The sequence below is a fragment of the Hydra vulgaris genome, chromosome 12 (assembly GCF_038396675.1).
Source record: "Hydra vulgaris chromosome 12, alternate assembly HydraT2T_AEP".
Taxonomy (NCBI): Eukaryota; Metazoa; Cnidaria; class Hydrozoa; order Anthoathecata; family Hydridae; genus Hydra; species Hydra vulgaris.
Genome location: NC_088931.1, coordinates 10,964,432 through 10,987,010, shown reverse-complemented (window position 1 = coordinate 10,987,010; position 22,579 = coordinate 10,964,432). Strand labels below are relative to the sequence as shown.

Sequence of the window (22,579 nt, the reverse complement as noted above, 5' to 3'; positions counted from 1 at the left end):
TGTTTGTTGCATGTCGTTATTTTAATGGGTAGAATTTTTGAGTATTTTTGTTCCAGCGCAGACAAAAAGTCTTAAAGGTCCTATAACATTCCGTAGCACCATGTTATATTTGATAAATTTCTATAGACCATTTTGAATAGTTAAAATGGTCAAAGATACTAAATGGGTATTTAATCATAACTAGTGCGCACAAGTAATTCTCTTTATAAAAAGTAAATACTCCTTCACTAACCATGCATTTATAATATTTTAATTGGATATTTTAAAGAATACCATTAAGGGGGCTCATTAAAAACCCTAATTAATCTTTTTTTACGTTATTTTATTTGAAAGTTATTCTAAATTCAAAAAATATATACCTTTACATACACTTAAATTCAATATATCAAGTTTAATTTTTTTTTAAGTTAAAATTTTTAGCTTCTATAGCAACTGCGATTTCCTGTCTTTTAACTTGAAATTTTCAGGGTGTGCTCGCTAAAATATACATGAGGAACTAGCAGAATTACATAAATTTCATAATAACATTTTAAGTTTTGAATAATCATCTTAAAAAATGCTGTTAGAACCCAAACAGAACCTTTTTTTGTTTCCAACACAATCCCTTTGTGTTGGAAATAAAAAAGTATTCTGAAATTTTTCCTATTGTATATATATATTTTAGGATTAAGAACGCTTTAAAAGTGTGTATAAATTTGACTTTTTTTTTTGCTGACTCAAAGAAATATTTTAATTTTTTTGAATATACTAGTGAGTAAAAATAGTAATTCTTTTCGCATTATTATATCAACTTTTTTTCTTTAATATAATTTTACAAAACCAATATGTGGTAGAGGTTAAACACAGTGAATAGTTTTATATATTAGGAACTTTCATAAGGGGTGGTTTCGGCGTATGAGATTTCGGTGAAAATCATAGGTGATAAGTGAATCCGCAATTATAACAAAATAATTAAAATTTGTTTTTCGAAAATAAAATAAATGAATGATAAAATGGCTAACATCTGATATGTTGTTTGATAGAGGACTTGTTAAAGATCTTACGGAGAACAAATTCGTTCTGCTGTAGTTTTATTCAAAAATAACTTTTCACAGAAATCTTATTGTGAATGTCCTGTTGGTGTCAGTAGGCTATGTTGCCATGTTCTTGCATTGTTATTATCTTTAAAGCAATTTTATAAAACAAAAGAAAAAACTATTATCTCTTACTTGTGCTAAACAACTTTAAAAATGGCATTGTCGGAGTAAAAAAGGTTCAATACCTATGGTCCTACTTCGTCAAACTAAACTTACTTCAGCGTGTCTTGCTTAAAAAAAAAATTAAAAAAAAAACGCACATGAGGAAAAAATTGTTGCAAACACAAAAAATTCAAATTTCAAAAAAGATATTCTGAAATGAAACTTAATATAAAGTCTAAAATAAAAGATACACAAATTCCTATTGAATCGTATTTTTACAAAGTTTTATATAAATCAAGTGTAAGGCCTTTTTGACTACCTTAACTATTGCTTCATGAAAATGGCTGCTTGTTGCTTGATGGATCATGATAATGTCAAAGGAAATCAAACCTATGATGCTAACCTAACTTTTCGAAATACTAAAAACAACATTTTGCGGGATGTTTAATTGCGAGTATCTTTTCAAACACACCTATATCAGACTGGCCACATAAAGAATACAAATTATTTGCAGCTGCAGAAAAGTAAAACCTTTGCTCAATTCCGAGCTTTAAAAGTATCTAACCGCTACGTACCCATATTAATAAAATAAATACATAAACTTCCTATAGTACATTTTATTACCTGGTAATAAATAACAATACTAAAACCTACCAAACTACTTCCAAAGAAACATTTTTTACTTTTTTTTTTTTTTTTTTTTTGCCATATAAATTTATTAAAGTCGTAAAGCATAATATAAATACAAATAGCAGGGGCAAGAAGAAGACATAATTGGTCTTATCACCAAGCCCCTTAGTCTATACCGTAAATATAAGACAATAAAAATTAAAAAACGAAACACTATATAATATAAAACGTTTTTCTAAAGACTTAATAGAATAAAAATCAATCTTTAACAAAAAGTTAAAGTCCTACTTTAACTTTTTGTTTTTGTGTTGGTTAAGAAAAATTAAAAAAAAAATTATATTTTTAACTGCTATTTTTCAGGATTTGGTCCAATAGAATCCATTGTTAAATTAACAATATGACACAAAGTCTTCCATGTTGATGAAAGTAAGTCTAGTCTTTGCATTTGCAAAACTGTATTAAAAATTGACCAATCTCTAAATCGTTCAACATGATTTCTGGTTGAAGCAATATTAAACTTTGTTGAAACATCTCCATGTGAAAACTTATCCAAATTTTTTTGCGCTGGTCGGTTTAAATAAATACTTTTTATCGAGCAATAATACTGGTGGAATGCAAATAATATTTTAAACGTTTATTTTTATTTTTGACCAGATAACTTCCTCTGGGTTTAACATTGGGCTGTAGGGTCCTAATCGTAACAGCTGAGCCGGTGAATTTTCAAACACCCTTTCCAAACGAGCGAGACATAGAGCATTGTCTGTTACGACGACCAAATCCTCTAAATGATTCCCGGATGTAACCCACTGGTTAAACAAAGCCAACATCCACTCGTTACAAGAATCTGCTTTAAATGATCCTCTGCGAGTTTCCATTATGACAACATTTGTTATTGATATAGCTGCAATCAAATGCATGTTTGCACCTTTTGAAGAAGGTATTTTCATTGTTGCTCTTTTCCCTTGTTTGGCACGTCCTTGCGCTTTTCTCAAAAAAGATTAAAATTTGTTTCATCGAACCAAACTATCTGATTACCATTTGTGATGTGTTCGTTAATGTTCCTAACATATTCAGCTCGTTTTTGTTTGGTTTCATTACTATTCATTTTAGTAGGCTGCTTGTGCATATTTTTAAATGAAAATAGTCTTCCTTCGAGGTAATTGGCAATTGTGATTATGCTGACGCTAATATTAAATTGTCTTAATATCTTTGTTTTAAATGGTCACCAATGTCAACTGACAGTCACTTTCAATCCATGTTAGTGTTTCTTCGATTTAAATATACTTTTAAATATACTTTTAAAAGTATATTTCAACATTTTCGTACGTATGAAATAATTAATTATTTTTAAAAATAACACGGTATTTTTAATTCTTAACATGTTTCGCATTATAATTATTAGATTTTAAAAGAATAATTTTACAATAAAACTCTGGAATAAATATTAAAATATAGAAGAAATATTAACGGACAAAAAAATATAAATAATAAACCATCAAAAATTACCATTTTCGGAAATTCGGTCGGATAGCTTATTTGGTGTACCAAATAAGCTATCCGACCGAATATCCGAATAATAACTTTATCCGGTTTTTTATATACCGGAAATTTTATGATCATGTCATTTGAAAACCGAGAAATGTATTATTTTTAAATAATCTAATGGGTCAATCCATATAAGATTGCCATAATTCAAAAAAATTTAAACTGAATATTAGAAATAGATTTTTTAAAATTAAGTTAACAGACACATTAATGCATCTAAAAAAAAATATCTTCACTTCGTCATTTACTTTTATGCATGTGTAGGAGATGTTTAAAATTTGGTAACCATTTTTAATATTATATGATATAAAAAACATGGATTTTTTAACATGGAGTTGTATTAAACGTTTTTATTTTTATTTTAATTTTTAATTCTCAGAATAAACGTTAAGATGAGTTTCTGCTTATTCGCTTTTTCAAGAGAACGGGAAAGGCAAGGAAAAAATAGTCACGTGAGCATGCGTAGTGTTCCTTCGGACAATTTGAAACTTATTCTACGCATGCCCACGTGATTAATTTTTCCTTACCTTTCCCGTTCCCGTGAAAAAACGGATGAGTGGAAACTCACCTTAAGTGAATAAATAAGTTTGTTAATAAGTGATATTATTATTATCCATGGCTAACTATATAACAGGCCTTGCCAACGCGGCTTGCGTAAAAAACTGGTTTTATATTTGAAAAACTAACTAGCAGTTTTACAAAATAAATACGGGGGTGGTTTTTTTTTGTAACGATAATAACTATAAAACATTAATAAATAATTATTATAAAGTTAACAAAATAATTTTCATTTAAATTTTTTTTTAATAAAATTAATTTAAGTTGAATATATATATATATATATATATATATATATATGTATATATATATATATTATAATTATATATACATATATATATATAGGTACGTAGAATTACGCGTTTTACGGAACCGATATTTGTGCTAAAATTCTGTGCCACGTTTTTTGAAGTTTGCTTTTCGCTATCGAGGGAGAAACGTATTTTGAGGATTTTTATTTAAAGTTATATATTAGTATAGATATTTTTTAAAAACTAGAGTAATTAAACTTTATAAATTTGTACCTTTTTTTTACAATAAAAACTTTTTAAAGTAGATTTTTAAATGACAAAAACTTAGTTATACTTTGTGCATTAAGTAAATGTTGAAGAAATGCTTGTTTTTTTTGCAATACTATTCTCGATGTTAAGTTTACACAACTTCTTTGCACCTGCCAAATTTCATTGATTTATTTCATGCAGCACATACTCTATTTTGTGCAGCACTTTTGGTACTTAAATTTTTGTTTTCCGCTTTTATTTTAAGACATGGGGAGGGGGAGGGGCGGATGAAGAGGAACTTCAATCTGCTTTTAAAATTATAATAATTAGTTCAGATTTAACTAAAAAGAAAAATGAATAAAAACAAAAAAATAAAAATTTTTGTGTTAATTAAACGTTCTCCTCAATAATCCTCTTATGGGAATCAAAGTAGTGGTAAAATCATTTTAATAAATGATATTACCACTACTTTTTGTTGAATCATTCTAAATTTCAAATCATTTATTTGAATCATACTTAATATGATTCAAATAAATTACCATTCAATGAATGGTAAATTATTTTAATCATATTAAGTATGATTCAAATAAATGATTTAGCTAGTTTCAGTTAATAAGATTAAAATTCGTTTTATATTATAAATTCAATAATACATGTTTTTTGCTCAGTCCAATCATATTACATTTTTAAAAAGCTTTATATCATATAATAATATAATATACTGCTTTTTATGTATTTAGAATATATCATATATTAGTAATATACTAATATTTGTCTAAAAATATACAGACATATATAATATATTTATAGTATATTAAATTTAATATACTATTTATAGTATATTATATTTATAATATATTATATATTTAATATATACTATAGCATATACTATATTATAGTATATATTAAATATATACTATAATATAATATATACTTAATACATACTATATCAATAATAATTACGAATGATATGATTTCGATACAGCAATGACAGTCTTGCACAATAGCAGAGTAGAAAAACTTAAAAAAAACACAGAAAGGCTATTACTATTTCTTACTGGACTAAAAAAGATAATGAGTCTGAAGCTGTTGATTATTATATGAAAAAGTTCCAGCTAGTTGCTGACATTGTATCCTGTGAGCTGATGTTTTCCTAATGTGAATATTTAAATGTAATTAAAATAATAAACTTTAATATAAAAACATCTTTTACCAAAACTCAAAATACATCACATAATGCTTAGTTTAGTTATAGATGGTTCCCCCTCTGACCTGAAAAAAAGTTTTAAAAACAAAAAATGTTTTATAATATTATTTTAATTAGTTTACATCTTGGCTTTTAGTTATTGATTAAGATATTAAATTCCATTAATGAAACTATATATTAATCATTGTTAACAATAGACACGACGCGAATGTTGCCAATTATTTTTTGATAATTGGACATGCATTTTATTATCTTACTACATGATTTTACTATTTTTTGACTCTATATATATATATATATATATATATATATATATATATATATATATATATATATATATATATATATATATATATATATATATATATATATATATATATATATATATATATATATATATATATATATATATATATATATATATATATATATATATATATATATATATATATATATATATATATATATATATATATATATATATATATATATATATATATATATATATATATATATATATATATATATATATATATATATATATATATATATATATATATATATATATATAATGTGCAGCAAGTAGTGGAACTTGCAAAAAAAATTACAGAGAGTAGTGGAACTTGCAAAAAAAATGTACAGCGAGTAGTTGAACTTGCAAAAAAAATGTACAGCGAGTAGTTGAACTTGCAAAAAAAATTTACATCGAGTTGTGGAACTTGCAAAAAGTATGTACAGCGAGTAGTGGAACTTGCAAAAAAATATGTACGCGAGTAGTGGAACTTGCAAAAAAAAAATCACAGCGAGTAGTGGAACTTGCAATATTTTTTTCATGTTGTGTCTATTGTTAACAATGAATAATAAATAGTTTCATTAAAGGAATTTAATATCTTAATCGTTAACTAAAAGCCAAGATGTAAACTAATTAAAATAATATTATAAAACATTTTTTGTTTTTAAAATTTTTTTTCAGGTCAAAGGGGGAACCATCTATAACTAAAACTAAGCATTATGTGATGTATTTTGAATTTTGGTAAAAGATGTGTTTATATTAAAGTTTATTATTTTAATTACATTTAAATATTTTTTCGAATGTCATTAAAAATTTTTTTTTTTTTAGGTTGTAAAAGAGGAGGGTGGGGAGGGGGGGGTGATGACATGCCCCCTTTCCCATCTATACCACTTGAAACAAAGGGTACGCTGCTAGTGATGTTGTAAAGTAGTAAAATATAATTTTTGATTTGATACTAGATTTCTTTTTAATTATAAAGATAAATATTTATAAAAAAAAAAAGAGTCATTTTTGATAATAGGGTGTTTGAAACCATCACCCTTACATCCACCCAAAGACAATGATGAAACTTCTATATATGACTGTGGTCTGATAGCTAATTACAAAACATCTTGTATATAAAAATTTACATTTTCATTAAAAAAACACTTTTATATATATAGTATAGTTAGTCTTTATTGCCGGTATGAATGGTGGTTTTGTGCCCCCTCTTGCCCCCGGATGGGCCTGTAATCTAGAGACCTTTATAAATTTGTAGATAACTCTTGTATCTATCTTTTGATACCAAGATATAAACTTTTGGATAAGAATTGATTAAGTTATAATAGTTTTAGTTTATAAAAACTTTATTTTGACCACAGTTTCTTCAACAAATCCTAATATCAAAAAATCGGTACTTAAAACGTCATAACTTTTTGTAGGGTGGTTCAATTTTGAAATTTTTTTCACTTTTGGAATATTGAAATATATATATATATATATATATATATATATATATATATATATATATATATTATATATATATATATATATATATATATTATATATCATTAAAAAGAGCTTCACTCTTTTTAATGATATATAACAACCCAGAATTTGATGAATTTAAAAATTTCATGTAACATACCTAATATATATATATATATATATATATATATATATATATATATATATATATATATATATATATATATATATATATATATATATATATATATATGTATATATATATATATATATATATATATATATATATATATATATGTATATATATATATATATATATATATATATATATATATATATATATATATATATATATATATATATATATATATATATATATATATATGCATAAGTTTAATATTTGCATAAAATTTACAATAACCAAACACCCGTAATCATTTTAACTAATTTCCAAATTAAAAAAAAAAGTTAGTTGAGAGGTGAAGGATTAAGCAAAGGATTTAATTTAATATTTAAAAAATGGTTCGTCGGTGTTGTGTAACAAATTGCAATGGCAATTATAATCCTCAGAATAGAGTTAAAACATTTAGACTTCCAAGAAACATTGAAGAACGAAAATGTTGGATTGTTATAATACCAAGAGATAATGTTCCTGATACTAATAACACCGTAGTATGTGAAAGACATTGGCCAAAAAATTATTCAACTGTTACTGATTATGGAAAGCTGAGACCTCGTGATGCTCCGTCAGTATTTGATTGTATAAAGCCAAGCTTAGTTCCTACTGTACCCATGCCACTTAGAAAAACATCAAAAAGTCTTAATAGTGTTCGCTGGCAAGAAGAGGACGAGTTAGCAATATTTAATTCACAAGAAAAAATAGAAAGTATTAAAGTATTAATGTTTTATATGAAAAGTTAAAAACTAATGAATTTAATTTTGCTATTATTAATTATTTATGCAATGATATATTATTTATTCAGTCTTCAGACTTTTTAAAGGAAAGTGCTATTGCTAGATTTCTTCTTTGCATATATAAAGATCTCACTTTTGAAACATTTCATTGTGGAGTTAAAATTAGTGTTATGACTTTACCATCTAACCGAGTTTATATTATGAACAAATTTTCTCATATCCAAGAAGCATTAAGATTTTTAAATTGTTGTGAAATAACACCCAAAAAAGAAGTTGTATATCAACAAATTTTGTCAATAAATAAAACATGTATTGGGGAAAAAAAGTATCCAATTGAAACAATTGTGCGAGCATTTGAGTATTTTTCTCTTTTACGATCAGCCTACAATAGCATCAGAGAAGATTTTGAACTTCCAAGTTTACGTACTTTAGGAAGAATTACATCTAAATGTAAATCTTTAGATGATACCACTTATATCAGACATATTTTCTCTAATCTTAGAGATGATAGATCTTAGAGAAGATTTTGAACTTCCAAGTTTATGTACTTTAGGAAGAATTACATCTAAATGTAAATCTTTAGATGATACCACTTATATCAGACATATTTTCTCTAATCTTAGAGATGATAGATCTTAGAGAAGATTTTGAACTTCCAAGTTTATGTACTTTAGGAAGAATTACATCTAAATGTAAATCTTTAGATGATACCACTTATATCAGACATATTTTCTCTAATCTTAGAGATGATAGACAAAAAACATGCATTTTACTTCTTGATGAGGTTTATGTTAAACCAATGTTGCAGTATCATGGTGGCATAGTATTTGGTAAATCAGTAAACAAACCTCATCTGTTAGCAAACACAGTACTGAGCTTTTTGGTTGTAACATTGTTTAATGGATCAAAATTTCTTTACAAAATGTTACCAGTCAGAGAACTTGATGCTGAGTTTCTTTTTGAACAGACAACCCTGATTCTTGATGCAATTAAAAATAATAGGGGCAATGTTGTTGCCATTGTCTGTGATGGTAACAGAGTCAATCAGAAGTTTTATAACTTTTTTGAAAAAAAAGAAGCATGGTGTACTAAAGACAATATTTTTCTTTTATTTGATTATGTTCATTTATTAAAAAGTATACGTAATAACTGGATCACAGAAAAAACTCAAGAACTTGAATTTTATATTGATGAAGAAAAAAAAATAGCACGGTTGGTTGATATTATTAATTTGTACAAGCTTGAAATAAAAAACATTGTCAAAATGTCTAAATTAACAGAAGTTTCTGTTTATCCAAATCCAATTGAAAGACAAAAAGTTATCACTTGTCTGCAAGTGTTTTGCAATGAAACATTATCAGCATTAAAAATTCATCCAGACCTGCATGAAAATGAAGGGACGATTATTTTCATCTCTAAAGTCCTTGAATTTTGGAAAATTTGTAATATTCACAGTCCATATGCAGACATTTGTTTGAAAGATTCTAATCGAGCTGCTATTGCTTCTGCTAATGACGAAAATTTAAGCAAACTTTCTGCAATGGGTGATTTCGCAATACAAATGAAAAAAATAGAAAAAGGAAAAAGAGTCAAATTACTAACAAGAGACACTGCTAATTGTTTAGCTCAGACCTGTTATGGTTTGGTTCAGTTGTCAAAATATCTTTTAGATACAACTCATCAGTATGTATTATTAGGCAACTTTACAACAGATCCATTAGAAAAGCTCTTTGGAAAATTAAGGCTCAGGAGGAACTTATTTTATTTCCGTTCAACAAGTTCTTGAAAAAGTAACTATATACCGTACTAAGTTGCTATTAAAGTTTGAGAAAAGTTCAGATGTGTTAGCCAATCTAGGTTCAGATCACTCTTGTCCAAAATGTAAATTTTTACCAAGCGAGGGTATTTGCAACGTTATTGACAATTTACCTGCTCTGTGTGATTCATTGACTGTTGATATTAAAATGTCATTAGTTTATATTGCTGGGTACATTATTCGTGAAGATGAAAATCCAGATGACACCTTTTATTTCTATGAAGCGTATGAAATCTTTGTAAAGGACATAAATCGAGGAGGTTTAACAATTCCTGGTGACAAAGTCTGTCAATGGGCAACTTACTGTTACATTCTTTTTTATGAAGTATATAATGACACTTGTCGGTCATCACTGTGTAACCTCCTTATGATGCTATCAGAATTTTATTTATTAGGTATGCAAAGACATGGATTAACAATAACAAATATTTTATTTAATAATTATTGTCGACTCTATTCACCTCGTTCCCACAAAGAGCCAAAGCAGAAGTTGATAAAACTCAGCGCAAAGTAAAATTTTTGCAATGTTTTTAACAAAAACTGTAAAATAGTGTTTAGTAAAATATCTAAAAAGCTTGTATTTACTTTTTATTCTCTAAAGATTTTATCTCTTTTTTCTCAAAAATTTATTTTTAATACTTAAAAAACCCATTAATAAATTTTGTGGTAAATGCTAATATGAAATTATAGCAAAATATAAATCTATATATACTAAATTGTTTAAACATAATTAGTTTTAGATACATTTAAGTTAATTTAAGTTTTTTATAAATGTTATTCGTTAGTTATCTTACAATGTTAGTTATAAACAAAATTAAAAAAAAAAAAGAATAATAAATTCATCTTTTCACTTTTTATAAGTTACTTTTATTAGATATCATAAAAATATTATATTCATGCGAAAATCACCAACTGAAAATGTAAACTACTGCAAAGTAATATTTTTAATCTTGCCTCCAGTTTTTTACGCCAGTCGCGCGTTGGCAAGGCCTGTAATATAGTAAGCCATGTTTAGAACTCATACTTTTGTTTTGATTCGTTTTAATATTTTTGAAGCTAAGTTCTCTCGTAACTCCCAATATTGCCAACTTTAAATTTATAGTAAACTTTGATGCAGATTTTCTTGTAAGATCGCTTTGATTTATAGCGCAGATTTTTTTTGGAATCGTTCTTGGAATTGTTTTTAGAAATAGTTTTAAATTAAAAATAAGCCATGATTAATTACTTGAAACGCAAGTTTTTCATGCATAACGTTTTTTAAATTTGCAATGGCAGCAAACTTGCTAGCGTTTGTACCAACACCGCCAGGAGATAACGCGCGTACGCTTAAACTCTCTAATATAAATTAAAGAGAGTACCTGATAGTTAAGTATTTAAAATAATAAATTTCTTTTCTTTTTACAATTCTGTTTAATGAATTTTTAAACAAATCTTCAATCGTCCTGCTTAAAGATTCTTCAATCGTCCTGCTTAAAGATTCTTCAATCGTCCTGCTTAAAAATTCTTCAATCGTCCAGCTTAAAGATTCTTCAATCGACCTGCTTAAAAATTCTTCAATCGTCCTGCTTAAAGATTCTTCAATCGTCCTGCTTAAAAATTTATGTAAATCGAAGAGTCTTTCTTAATAAAATATCATACATTGTGTATGACGAAAGTATACAATCAATTAGTATAGTGCTTTTTCTTGCGCATTTGCAAAAAAATTTCTAGATGAAATATAAAGAGTATGAGAAAATAGAATGTTTTGCTGCCAGTAGAGGTGTCAATATACACACCCAATCCCCTCCTCAATGCTTGTACCCGCCCACACCGAACCTTGTATCCACTTTGTATCCCGCCTCCTTTTTTTGTATCCATTTGTACACCCCACACCTTTTTTTGTATCTGCCACAGTATGCTACTATATAGAAGTTATTTAAAATTAATATATGCAGTTATTTAAAATTATTTAATAAGTATTCAAATAAAAAAGTTCAATACTTGTTAGAAATATTTCTTAAGATACGCTACAAAAAACTACTTTTTTTAATAAAAAAAACTGAATAGCTCCAAATACTAATACTTGTTAGAAATAATTAAAAATATATTTTGAATGACATTTCAAACAGCTTTCGGAACGTCTATAATAGCAGAAAAACTGTCTAAAAAATGCCTGAAATTGAATAACTTTGTGACATATAATTTTTTGATACATTCATTTTTCCTCAATCAAACTTAGTAAATTAATGCATTATAATGTTTTATTTTATTTTACAGATAAATTTATAATTCAAGACCTCATTTGAAATTTAATCACGAATTATTGCAAATTTGTTTGAATACTAAATAATTGAACTTAATATGTGAACAAATTTCTCTAATAAAAAAGGTTGGACAGGAATATTTAAAATCCCATTTGTTAACCGAGTTTCTTTAGCATGCTGAGTAACCCTGAAAATTTTAGGCCCAAATTATTATCTAATATGCACTTAGTAGGTTTTAAAGTTTCTCTTGGTTAATGAATTTAAAAAGCTGTAAAAAAAATACTTAAAGTAAAGTGTTTTTTTTAAAGAAAATCATTTTAATCTCAGAAAAGATTAGTTTTTGCTTTATTTGATTCACACGAGCTTTTTCAAACTAAATAGATGTTTTTACAATTATATACCCGGTCAAATTAAATTTCTTTAAAGCATAAAAAGTACCTTTACTGCCATCACTAAAATGAATAACAGCAAAGAAAGCTATCAACTGTTTCTCTACTACCTAAAGTCTTCTTTGAAACTATGGACCATATGACAGCATTAAAAGGCTCATACTTACAAACATACATACACACATACATACATACATACATACATACATACATACATACATACATACATACATACATACATACATACATACATACATACATACATACATACATACATACATACATACATACATACATACATACATACATACATACATACATACATACATACATACATACATACATACATACATACATACATACATATATACATACATATACATATACACATATATATACAATCGCATAAACACACATAAACATGCATACATATACAGTGTATATGTATGCATGTATATGTGTATATATATGTGTGTATGTACGCATGTGTATGTATCTGTGTATATTATACACAGATACATACACACATGCACATATGCACATACATATAAATATATTATTAAGCGTTATGTCGAAGCAGTGGTAGGAATACAAAAGAGTTTCTCGTAAAAAAATAATAAGTATTAGGGTAACTTCCTTTCGCGTATATTCCATCAAACTATATATAAGATTTTTTAAGAAAAAATTTGCAGAGTTAGTATATAAAAACACAGTATATGTTTACAATGAAATATAACTTTAACACTAATTATTTTACTGGAGAATACAACATTAAAAGACAACTTAAAATGAAAATTTAAAAAAGCTTAAAGCTAGAAAATTATAGCTTTTGTTTAAAGGAGGGCTTTCTACATTTCCTAAAAAAAATCAATTTTTAAAATTATTTTTTCCACAAAAAAGCTCCGCAAAACAAAATGCAAAACTTTCCAAAATTTGTATAGTAAGCAGGTTTGTCGAATAGCTTTATCATTTCTTTATGTGTATTGTTAATTGTTAACAATACATAATTGTTCTTTTACTTTAAATTAAATAAATTTTTTAGAAGGTTCAGGAGATAAACTGTTCTTACATTTATACATAAAAGAAAAAATATTGAAAATATTCAGCCCGTGTATACTAAAAACATTCATCTCAATTAGGAGAGTCTAGGCATAAGTAAAACAATCCCTAAAAGTTTTTATTAGAGCTGGCGTCGAACTTAGGACCTCTTGGTTCTGAGCCAGAACTCTAACCACTGCGCCACGGCTACTCATTTTTTAGTAGTGTACTTTTGTAAAAATTAGTGACTTTTGTAAAATTGACAAAAATAAAAACATTCAAGTTTTCATTTTTTTCAAGCCCGAATATTTTCATTTTTGTAGTGGTAAAGGTAAAAGTTAAGGTGAAAAGTGTATCTTATAAAATAAACAGCTGTATTATAAAGTAATTATTTTAATTATTTAAGTTGCAATTTTTTTTAACTAATTAATTAATTTAGTCGCTCATATAATATTTAAATGTTTTGTGTATTAAATATATAAAGATGGCTGGACAAGAAGAAGACAAATGTGTCTTATCACTCTCACAGACACACGCACACACTTATAGAAATGGATTGTAGCTAAAAAAATAAATAAAGAGAATGCAAAGCTTTGAAAAGAATACATATAAGAAAGTAACAAGTATGTTTTTGTTGAACTCTTAAATTAACGATAGTATTGATAGTTGAAATTTAGTTACATTAAAAACAGCTAGGGTGTTTTATACTCCAAGCAAGTATGGGGTACTATTTATTTTTAAAAAAAACCACACCTACTCATACATTTTATAGGTAGGCATTAAGGCAACTATAGGGTGGTTATGTTTTATATTTTTTGTTTTTATGTCACGATTATTATATTCATTACTGAACTTATAGTATTAAACATTTAGTATACGTTTTGAGCATTTTTTTATTGATAATACCCTAAAAAAAAACACCTTGAAAAACCTTTTTATTAAATAATACTAAACACAACTAAAATAGCATCCTCTACTGTAGTGGCATGGCATTAGGGAGGTGAATTAAAATAACTTTCCCTGAAATTTTGATTTAACAGCTATTGATAGAGCTTTTACGCCATTTCCAAAAGTGAAACTTTACGATCAGTATTTCAAGCTCAGGGATACCAAATCTCTCAAAGTCCTAAAACTGTTAACAATCTTGCCATTAAATAATTCAGGTTAGTTAAGCAATAAGTAATAGCTTATTAAAAAGTTAAAATTCGAGATAAAAACAAATTTAGTCTTACATTAGATGAGTATACTTAGTAAAAAAGTGAAGGTATATGAACTTAAATCTACATCACAATAAAGGATTTCTATCTATTTGAATGATAAAAATTCAACGTAAAATGCGAGCAACAAAGTCATTAATTTGATCAGTGATAAGCTTAATTAATTTGATATAAATTTGGACAAATATATTGTAGGTTCTGTTATTGATGGAGATTGATCAAAAAAATTGATGAAGGAATCAAATGTCAAATCAAACTACGCTAACCATTATGGGTGAAAATTACTTTTTTTTATGAAAATTTCTCATGGCTGTATCCTAGATACAAGCTACATTTTTGCTTATATCATTTTGTTATTATTGCTTCAAAAAATTGTAATTAAAAAATCTTTAAATATATTCATAAATTATTCATTAACATATTTGAAAACTATTTATTAAATTGTAAAATCTTAAAGTTTCAATGGAACTAAATACATTACTATATATTAATACTTTTTAATTGAATTTTATAAATAACAACATAATAAATTTCAACAACATATTAAACATTATTTTATATTAGAAATGAAGTGCGCCTGAACTGAATCAATTGTTAAAGTTCGCGGTTATAATTTGACATTCCCACAAAGTTCAGACAAACAGACGTTGGACTATTATGCTGCTTTGTCAAACTCATTATTCTGTTTAAAAACAACTACGGTCCAACTTACCCTAGCTTATGTTGGCATGTCGTAGGAAAATCAAGCTATAGAACGCTTTCAAAATGCCAGCAGCGGAATTTCAGATGATTGTCCGCTACCGGCAAGTTTGCTGGGAGTATACGTGAATTTAGATAATAATCCAAATAAAAATAAATGGCAAAAAATAAATTAGCATTCAACAATCTGAAAATAAATAATATTTTTAACATTGTAAAATAGAGATTTTGTTGAGATGGAACAGCATCTAAATGTTCATAAATGTACTAAGAGAGAGCTATTTTTTAGCCAAAAAACAATAAAAAGTTATATAAGAAACTGAGTACTGTTTGAAGGTCCCCATATAGGAAATGCATTTTGAGGAACCCCAATTTACCCCTGAGGATGTTCTCATAGAGGAAAAAGGAAGCTTAACCCTTTTAAACATTTAAAAGAGCATTAAGCTTGGCAAGCAATTTTTTTTATCAAAAATGCAATTTCAAAAGTAATTGATAAATTTACTTGAGAACAGTTTAACGAGAATTTAATCATTTTAATGTTAAAATGTACTTTATTTGTTCACAACTTTAAAATGAACTAAGTTTTTCTTTGTTATTTTAATGTAATTACGTCATAGTACTTTCATGAACTGACTTAAGAGCGTTTTCATGAATTGATGTTGGTGTAGAGTAATCAGAAACATCTAATGAGACACTTGGAAGATTAACTGAGTACAGTAAATCTTTTCCAACAACCAAAAGAGAACTTTTTTGAGGTTCGCTGAAAGGGGATTTTCGTGATAGCATTGTTTTGGTACGCAGCATTTCCGTCGTTATTTGTTCGAGTAGTCCCAGGTAGAGCAAAAGGTTATTTTGAGTGATTTTTGAACACCCGAGTTTAACTGTTGATTTTGAATGAACCGGTTGTACTTTTATCAATACTTTTTCTACTACAGGTAACAAGTTTATTAATTTTTGTTGATTGGCAGAAGTCATAGAGGAAATGTTAATAATTTCATCATTTAAAATTTTTTTTTTGCCGTGTAGTTTTTCTAACGAATTATTCATTTTGTTTTCATTAGCCAACTGCATATCTTTAAATGAAATTGATTGTTTGTTGATTGTTTCAATTAAGTTTTCGTTTATTTCGATTTCTTTAGATTGCTCTTTTACAAAGTTGTATAATGCAAACAACTCTTTTTCTTCTATTTTAAACGAATTTATCATCTCGTCAATGTTATCTGTCGATTCAACCTTAAGAAATAAAAATCATCTACATAAATAATTCCTTTAATAACTATTAATTATTTTATAATAACTTTAATGCTTATTGTCGCTTTTGATTTCTTTTAAAATTACCTCAAAAAGTTGATTAAAAACACTTTCATAATTTTCAACTTCAATGTTTAAAACACGAATGTTACTATTTAATTTTTTTTCAATTCTTTCCTTCAAAATGATGTCATATGATTCAGCATGTTCTTCCATCTTTGTGTCAATAAACAAACGCAATTTATTTTCGTGATCTATAATTCTCAATATATCTTTGAGTTCAGTATTGTATGCAATAATATCTCTATCAGAACGGTCTCGAAGAAATTGTAATCGGTGCTGAGCTTCGTCGCGGCTAAATAATTATTATTAATTTAATATATATATATATATATATATATATATATATATATATATATATATATATATATATATATATATATATATATATATATATATATATATATATATATACGATAATCAAAATAAACAATATAAAATAATAATGATATAGTAAGGAAACCTGAAGCGTATGGCATTTGCGGAAACTTACTAAAATGGATTGAAATTTTTTTGAGTAACAGAAAACAAAGATTAGTTAAGGGTCAATATGTATCTTTTTAGGCGTTTGTGATTAGTGGAGTATCACAAAACAGTGTCTTAGGACCATTATTATTCTTATTTTTTCAGCGGAATTATATGCTGATGATACTAAAATAATTGCTAAAATGAACATTTTAAATGATTATTGCACATCCAAATGATACTAACCTGGTAGTTCAGTGGTTCAATGAATGGCTGATAAAATTAAGTTACGCAAACTAATAAATTTAATGTAAAGTGATGTATATCGGCAAAAACAATAATGACTTCAACTACATAACAACAGTAAAAGATGGTTCAGCCTATAATAACTTTGTTATTATTTTACATGATAACAGTAAAAGATGGTTCATGATACGTCAAATTACTGTGAGAAAGACTAATATTTCAAATTATTGTCTCATAATTTGAAATGAAAGGCACAAGTTAAAAAAAGGTATTATGTTGTCTAATGATTTGATAATGAAAAAAAAGGTTATATATTATATATATATAATAAAGAAATCAAACCTGCTAAAATGTGCTTTTGCGTTTTCAATTAAAAAACTTTTTCTTGTTCTACCATTATTGTAGATCTCCTGGAGTTTTTTACTCAAATCGAAGTACCTGTCTCGCTGAATTTTTAAATGAGTAATTTCTTGTTTCTTCATTTTGTTAATAGTTAGTGCGTTGTTTAATTTAAAATTAGCAACATTTAATCGGTTTTCAATTATTCTATTTAGGTTTTGTATGTTTTCAGTTTTAGCTTTTGACTCTTTTAATCCTTTGAGATGTTTTCTGAACAAATCGATTTTCATATGATAATTTTTAATATCTCTATTGACTAACTCGAGCTTTTTTGTTACTCGCAGTAAATCGTGCTTCGCGCAATTTTCCGCAAGTAACAAGTTTTTAAGTTCTTCAGTTATTTGAAATTCATTGCTTTTATTTTTTGTACTAAATGCTATTTTATACTCTATTTTTAGCTCATCGTTTTCTTTTCTCAATTTAGAAAGTGTTTTATTTAGTTTACGCAAATCATTTTCTGAATTTTCTTTATAAGCTTGTCTTTCGTTATCTAAAATACGATATTGTCGTTGTAAACGCAGTAACTCGCTTTGAGTATCGTCGGTAAAATGATCGGTTTGTTCCTTTTCATTTTCTTCTGACATTTTCCCTTCTTTACTTTACAAAGTGGCAAATAAAATAGAATTCAGTCATTGCAATTTGACGTCACATAATTAAATACAAAAAGAAACACGCTACGTACATTTAAATTTTATAAAAAGACTTCTTTTTATAAGGGTTCTTATAAAAAGACTTTTTTTTATAAGGGTTCTTATAAAAAGACTAGGTTAAGAGGCTATTTTGTAAGTTGTTTTTTTTTAATGATATATTACCAGTAACAGTTTTTTTATGGTGTTTAAATGCCATTTCCTTTGAGTTTTAATACTTTTATTGACATTGAAAAGTTATTAATCAATAGAAAAAAATTAGTTGAAAGTAAAGAATAAAAACCTGAGTAATTTTTTTGCTCTTTATAAATAATAGTTTGGCGAACTTTAATTTAATATTTCATTAATATATAAATTAAAAATTTTTTCTCCTAAATTAAAAATAAAATAAAAGTTTTTAAATCGTTAACTTTACTTTATTTTTAACTTTTGGCTTTTTAACTTTTTGGCTCAAAAACTTCAACTCTCGATGCAATATATTTTTGGCAATTTTTTTATTACTGTTTATTTTATTGTTTCCATGGTAACTAGACTATGCCATAACAACAAAATCATATTTTAAAAAAAGCACAAACATCAATCCAGTGTTGATAAAAGGCGTATATATTCTCGCCTCCACTTTTCTTGCGCAGCAGACGGCGGCTGCCTCCCAATTAATTTTTAGCAGCAAAATTTTCTTTCTTCCGCCTTCTGTGGCTTCCGCCTTTTTATTGGCGGGAGTTTTTTTTTCGTGGCAAAATATTTTGGAGGTTGATGCCAATAGAGAAGCAGAAGCCAATCGTGGCCGCCTCCAGAAGAAATATTAGAGGTAAAACCATTTGGAGGCCAATAGCTTTTGTCTCCCAGATGGCTGCGGCCGCCAAATCGGAGGCGGAAATATTTGCCTCCCGCCGGCGGATGTTATGAAAAATAGTTGCATGATTGTCTTTAAGTTAACAAGCAATTAAAATATTAACTGAAAACAAGTGCTAAATACTTGACATCAAAGTCTTATTTTATATGGTTTATTGACTATTTAAAAAAATTTTTGAAAAAATAATTTTGTCAGACCGGTTGTTTTTAAAATTTTCATTTTAAACAAAAATGAATAGCTGCTAACAACATAGAAGAACGTTTTTTGAAGCACAATGAGCTATATCTCAACGCTATCATAAGTTTATACCTTTATAATAAAAAGGCCTGTTCGACCATTAAAAGATTTCAAGGTGCTGCGTTTGCCAAGCAAGAGACGTAAAAAAAAAGCTTTTGAGAGACAAAATATCTTCTAAGCAACTAACTTATGCTGCCCAAATAAGTCAGCGTGATGCAGGACATTGTGACGCGTCTAGAATAATGAAAGATATTAGCTGTTCACCGAAAAGACAAAAAAATATGGAGTAAAACTTTAATTCCATTAAGACGAATGTTATAAAAAAAAGCATTATCGATTTTTGTGGAAGCCGATATAACAAGGAGACAATTTTAAATAATTCATGCAGCCAACAAAAATATTTATCCATGTTATTCGCTTTTGAAAGAATCAAAAAAAAAGTTATCCGCCACAAGAGTCGACGACAGTTTCAGAAACGTGTTGTGAAATTAAACTGCAAGATATTCAAGACCACACATGTAGACGCTTGTGTGAATTTTTAGATGAAGTTTTGGAAACTTTAAGCGAAGAAGAAAGAAGCAATTTAGAGATGTTATCAAAATGGGGTTGTGATGACTCACAGCAGCAAACATTTAAACAAAAATTCTAAAATAGTAAAGATAGTGACACATAGTGATAGAATATTTTTCAAAGTTTATTTGTGCGTCTACGGCTTATATGCCATATTGGTAGCCAGAAGATTAATTGGCTACCAATATGACATATAAGCCGAAAAAATTGCAGAACTGACAGCAGAAATTTATGTTGAAATTTATAGATGGTACCCAATGATTCCTACAATGCACAAGATATTGAGACATGGTTCCATTATAATTGACCAAGCTATATTGCCTATTGGTCAATTATCGAAAGAGGCGGCTGAGGCTCAAACCAAGCACTTCCGTGATTTTAGACAGAATTTCTCGAGGAAATTTTCAAGAGAAATTTGTAATAGGGATATCCAAAACAGACTTCTGTTAAGTTCCGATCCTTTGTTGAGCAGTGCTAGAAAGAGGCTCAAGAAAAAAAGAAATTCTATTGAACATTGAACGAACTACAACAATATGAAAATGAGGCATCTAGCGAAAATGAATCAGATTAATGTTTATTTTTTATCGTTTTTTGAGTATATTTTTTTATTTCATTTTTTTTTTTAACCTTTATAGTAGGGTTTATTTCACCTTTATAGTATCTGTATTTGTATGTTTCTTTTTGTTTAAATTGTTTGTATTTGCATCACTTTTTTTAAACATTTATACTCTTAAGGCAATTGTTAATTGAAGTTTAACACTTTATATTGTTGTTTATATTTTTTTAAGTTAATTTTTTTAAACTTTATTGAAATGAGAATTTTAAATATATATGAACTCAACGTCTTGAAAATTTTATGTTTTGTTTATATGTGGAAAAACAATCTATCTCCTCCAGTCTTTAAAGATCTCTTCAATTTAAAACCAACCAACAAATACGAACTTAGAAACATAAATTTTTTAGAAAAACCTTTTTGTCACACAAATTTTAATCAATTCTGTCTTGCCTATCGTGCGCCACACCTGTGGAATAAACTTGTTTTGCCAAATTTTGATTTTGATCTAACTAATTCTCTTCATCTTTTTAAAAACAAAGCAAAAAATTTTATTCTTTCTCAAGATAACATTTTACAATATTACTAATCACTTTTTAAAATTTAATTTCTTGTTATTTTAACTTAACTTTTGGACTTTTTTTTCTTATTTCTTTCTCACGTTTTGTATTTTATATTGTTTACAATATTTTGCTAGTTTATATTATTTACAGTTTAACTCGTGTAAAAGATTAATATATATGTATTCTTCATACTACCTTGCACTTCACAATTATTGTAAATAAAAAAATATTAAAAAAGATGTAAAAAACTATATACTTTATTATATTTTATAAGGTCCCGATGACAAGATCCTTATGATCTTCTTTCGGAAACCTAGTTTATATTGTTAGTCTGCTATATTTATATATTTGTATAAGTAATTTAACAGTTTATTTTATTGTATAACGACTGACTTTGTAAACTGAAATAATAATAATAAAAAAAAAACTCCTTTTTGTATGGTTTATATGCAAAAGTGTGTTTTGGGTAAAAAAAAATTCACAATTATTTTAAATATTTCAAACTGCTTTTTATTGTTTATCTAATTGAAAAAATAATTTTGTTCAACTTTTGAAATACTCCACGTAAAAACAATCAGGTTTTGCGACGTATGAAAATCATCGCAAAACCTGATTGTTTTTACGACCTAAACCCAACGTTGATCCAATGTAAATAACCCAACGTAGATTTAATTTATAATTGTTATGGTTAACCCAATATATATAACCCAACATTGATTTAATATATATGAATCAACGTTGATACAAAGTATACAACCTAATGTTGCGAGTGCAAAATTATTTATCTTTAATAAAATCTTCTGTAAATATTAAAATATTAGGCCACAAGCAAAACAAACATCATTAATGTGTAAATTTGATTAATAGTTAATTCCATATTAGACGTATCATAACTTACCCCATTTCTGTCATTTGCAATTGTAATGTCAAACAAACATCATCAGCAATCTAACTAATAGTATGAATTGTAAATTCTAACATCTAGTGCAATATCTATCTGTCTGTTTTCTTTATGCTTTTTAACTCAACTTCTTCTTACTT

The 22,579-nt window shown here is 26.8% G+C and overlaps 1 protein-coding gene across 1 annotated transcript; it reads right to left on the bottom strand.

Moving 5' to 3' along the window:
* Window positions 1-16,226: 16,226 nt before the first annotated feature.
* LOC100198281 (coiled-coil domain-containing protein 63) lies at window positions 16,227-18,759 on the bottom strand. The gene is made up of 3 exons (XM_065814844.1): window positions 18,059-18,759; window positions 17,033-17,300; window positions 16,227-16,927 (listed from the first exon to the last, which is right to left on the bottom strand). The coding sequence occupies exons 1-3, from the start codon at window positions 18,697-18,699 to the stop codon at window positions 16,301-16,303; spliced, it is 1,536 nt and encodes a 511-aa protein (XP_065670916.1). The 5' UTR covers window positions 18,700-18,759; the 3' UTR covers window positions 16,227-16,300.
* Window positions 18,760-22,579: the final 3,820 nt, after the last annotated feature.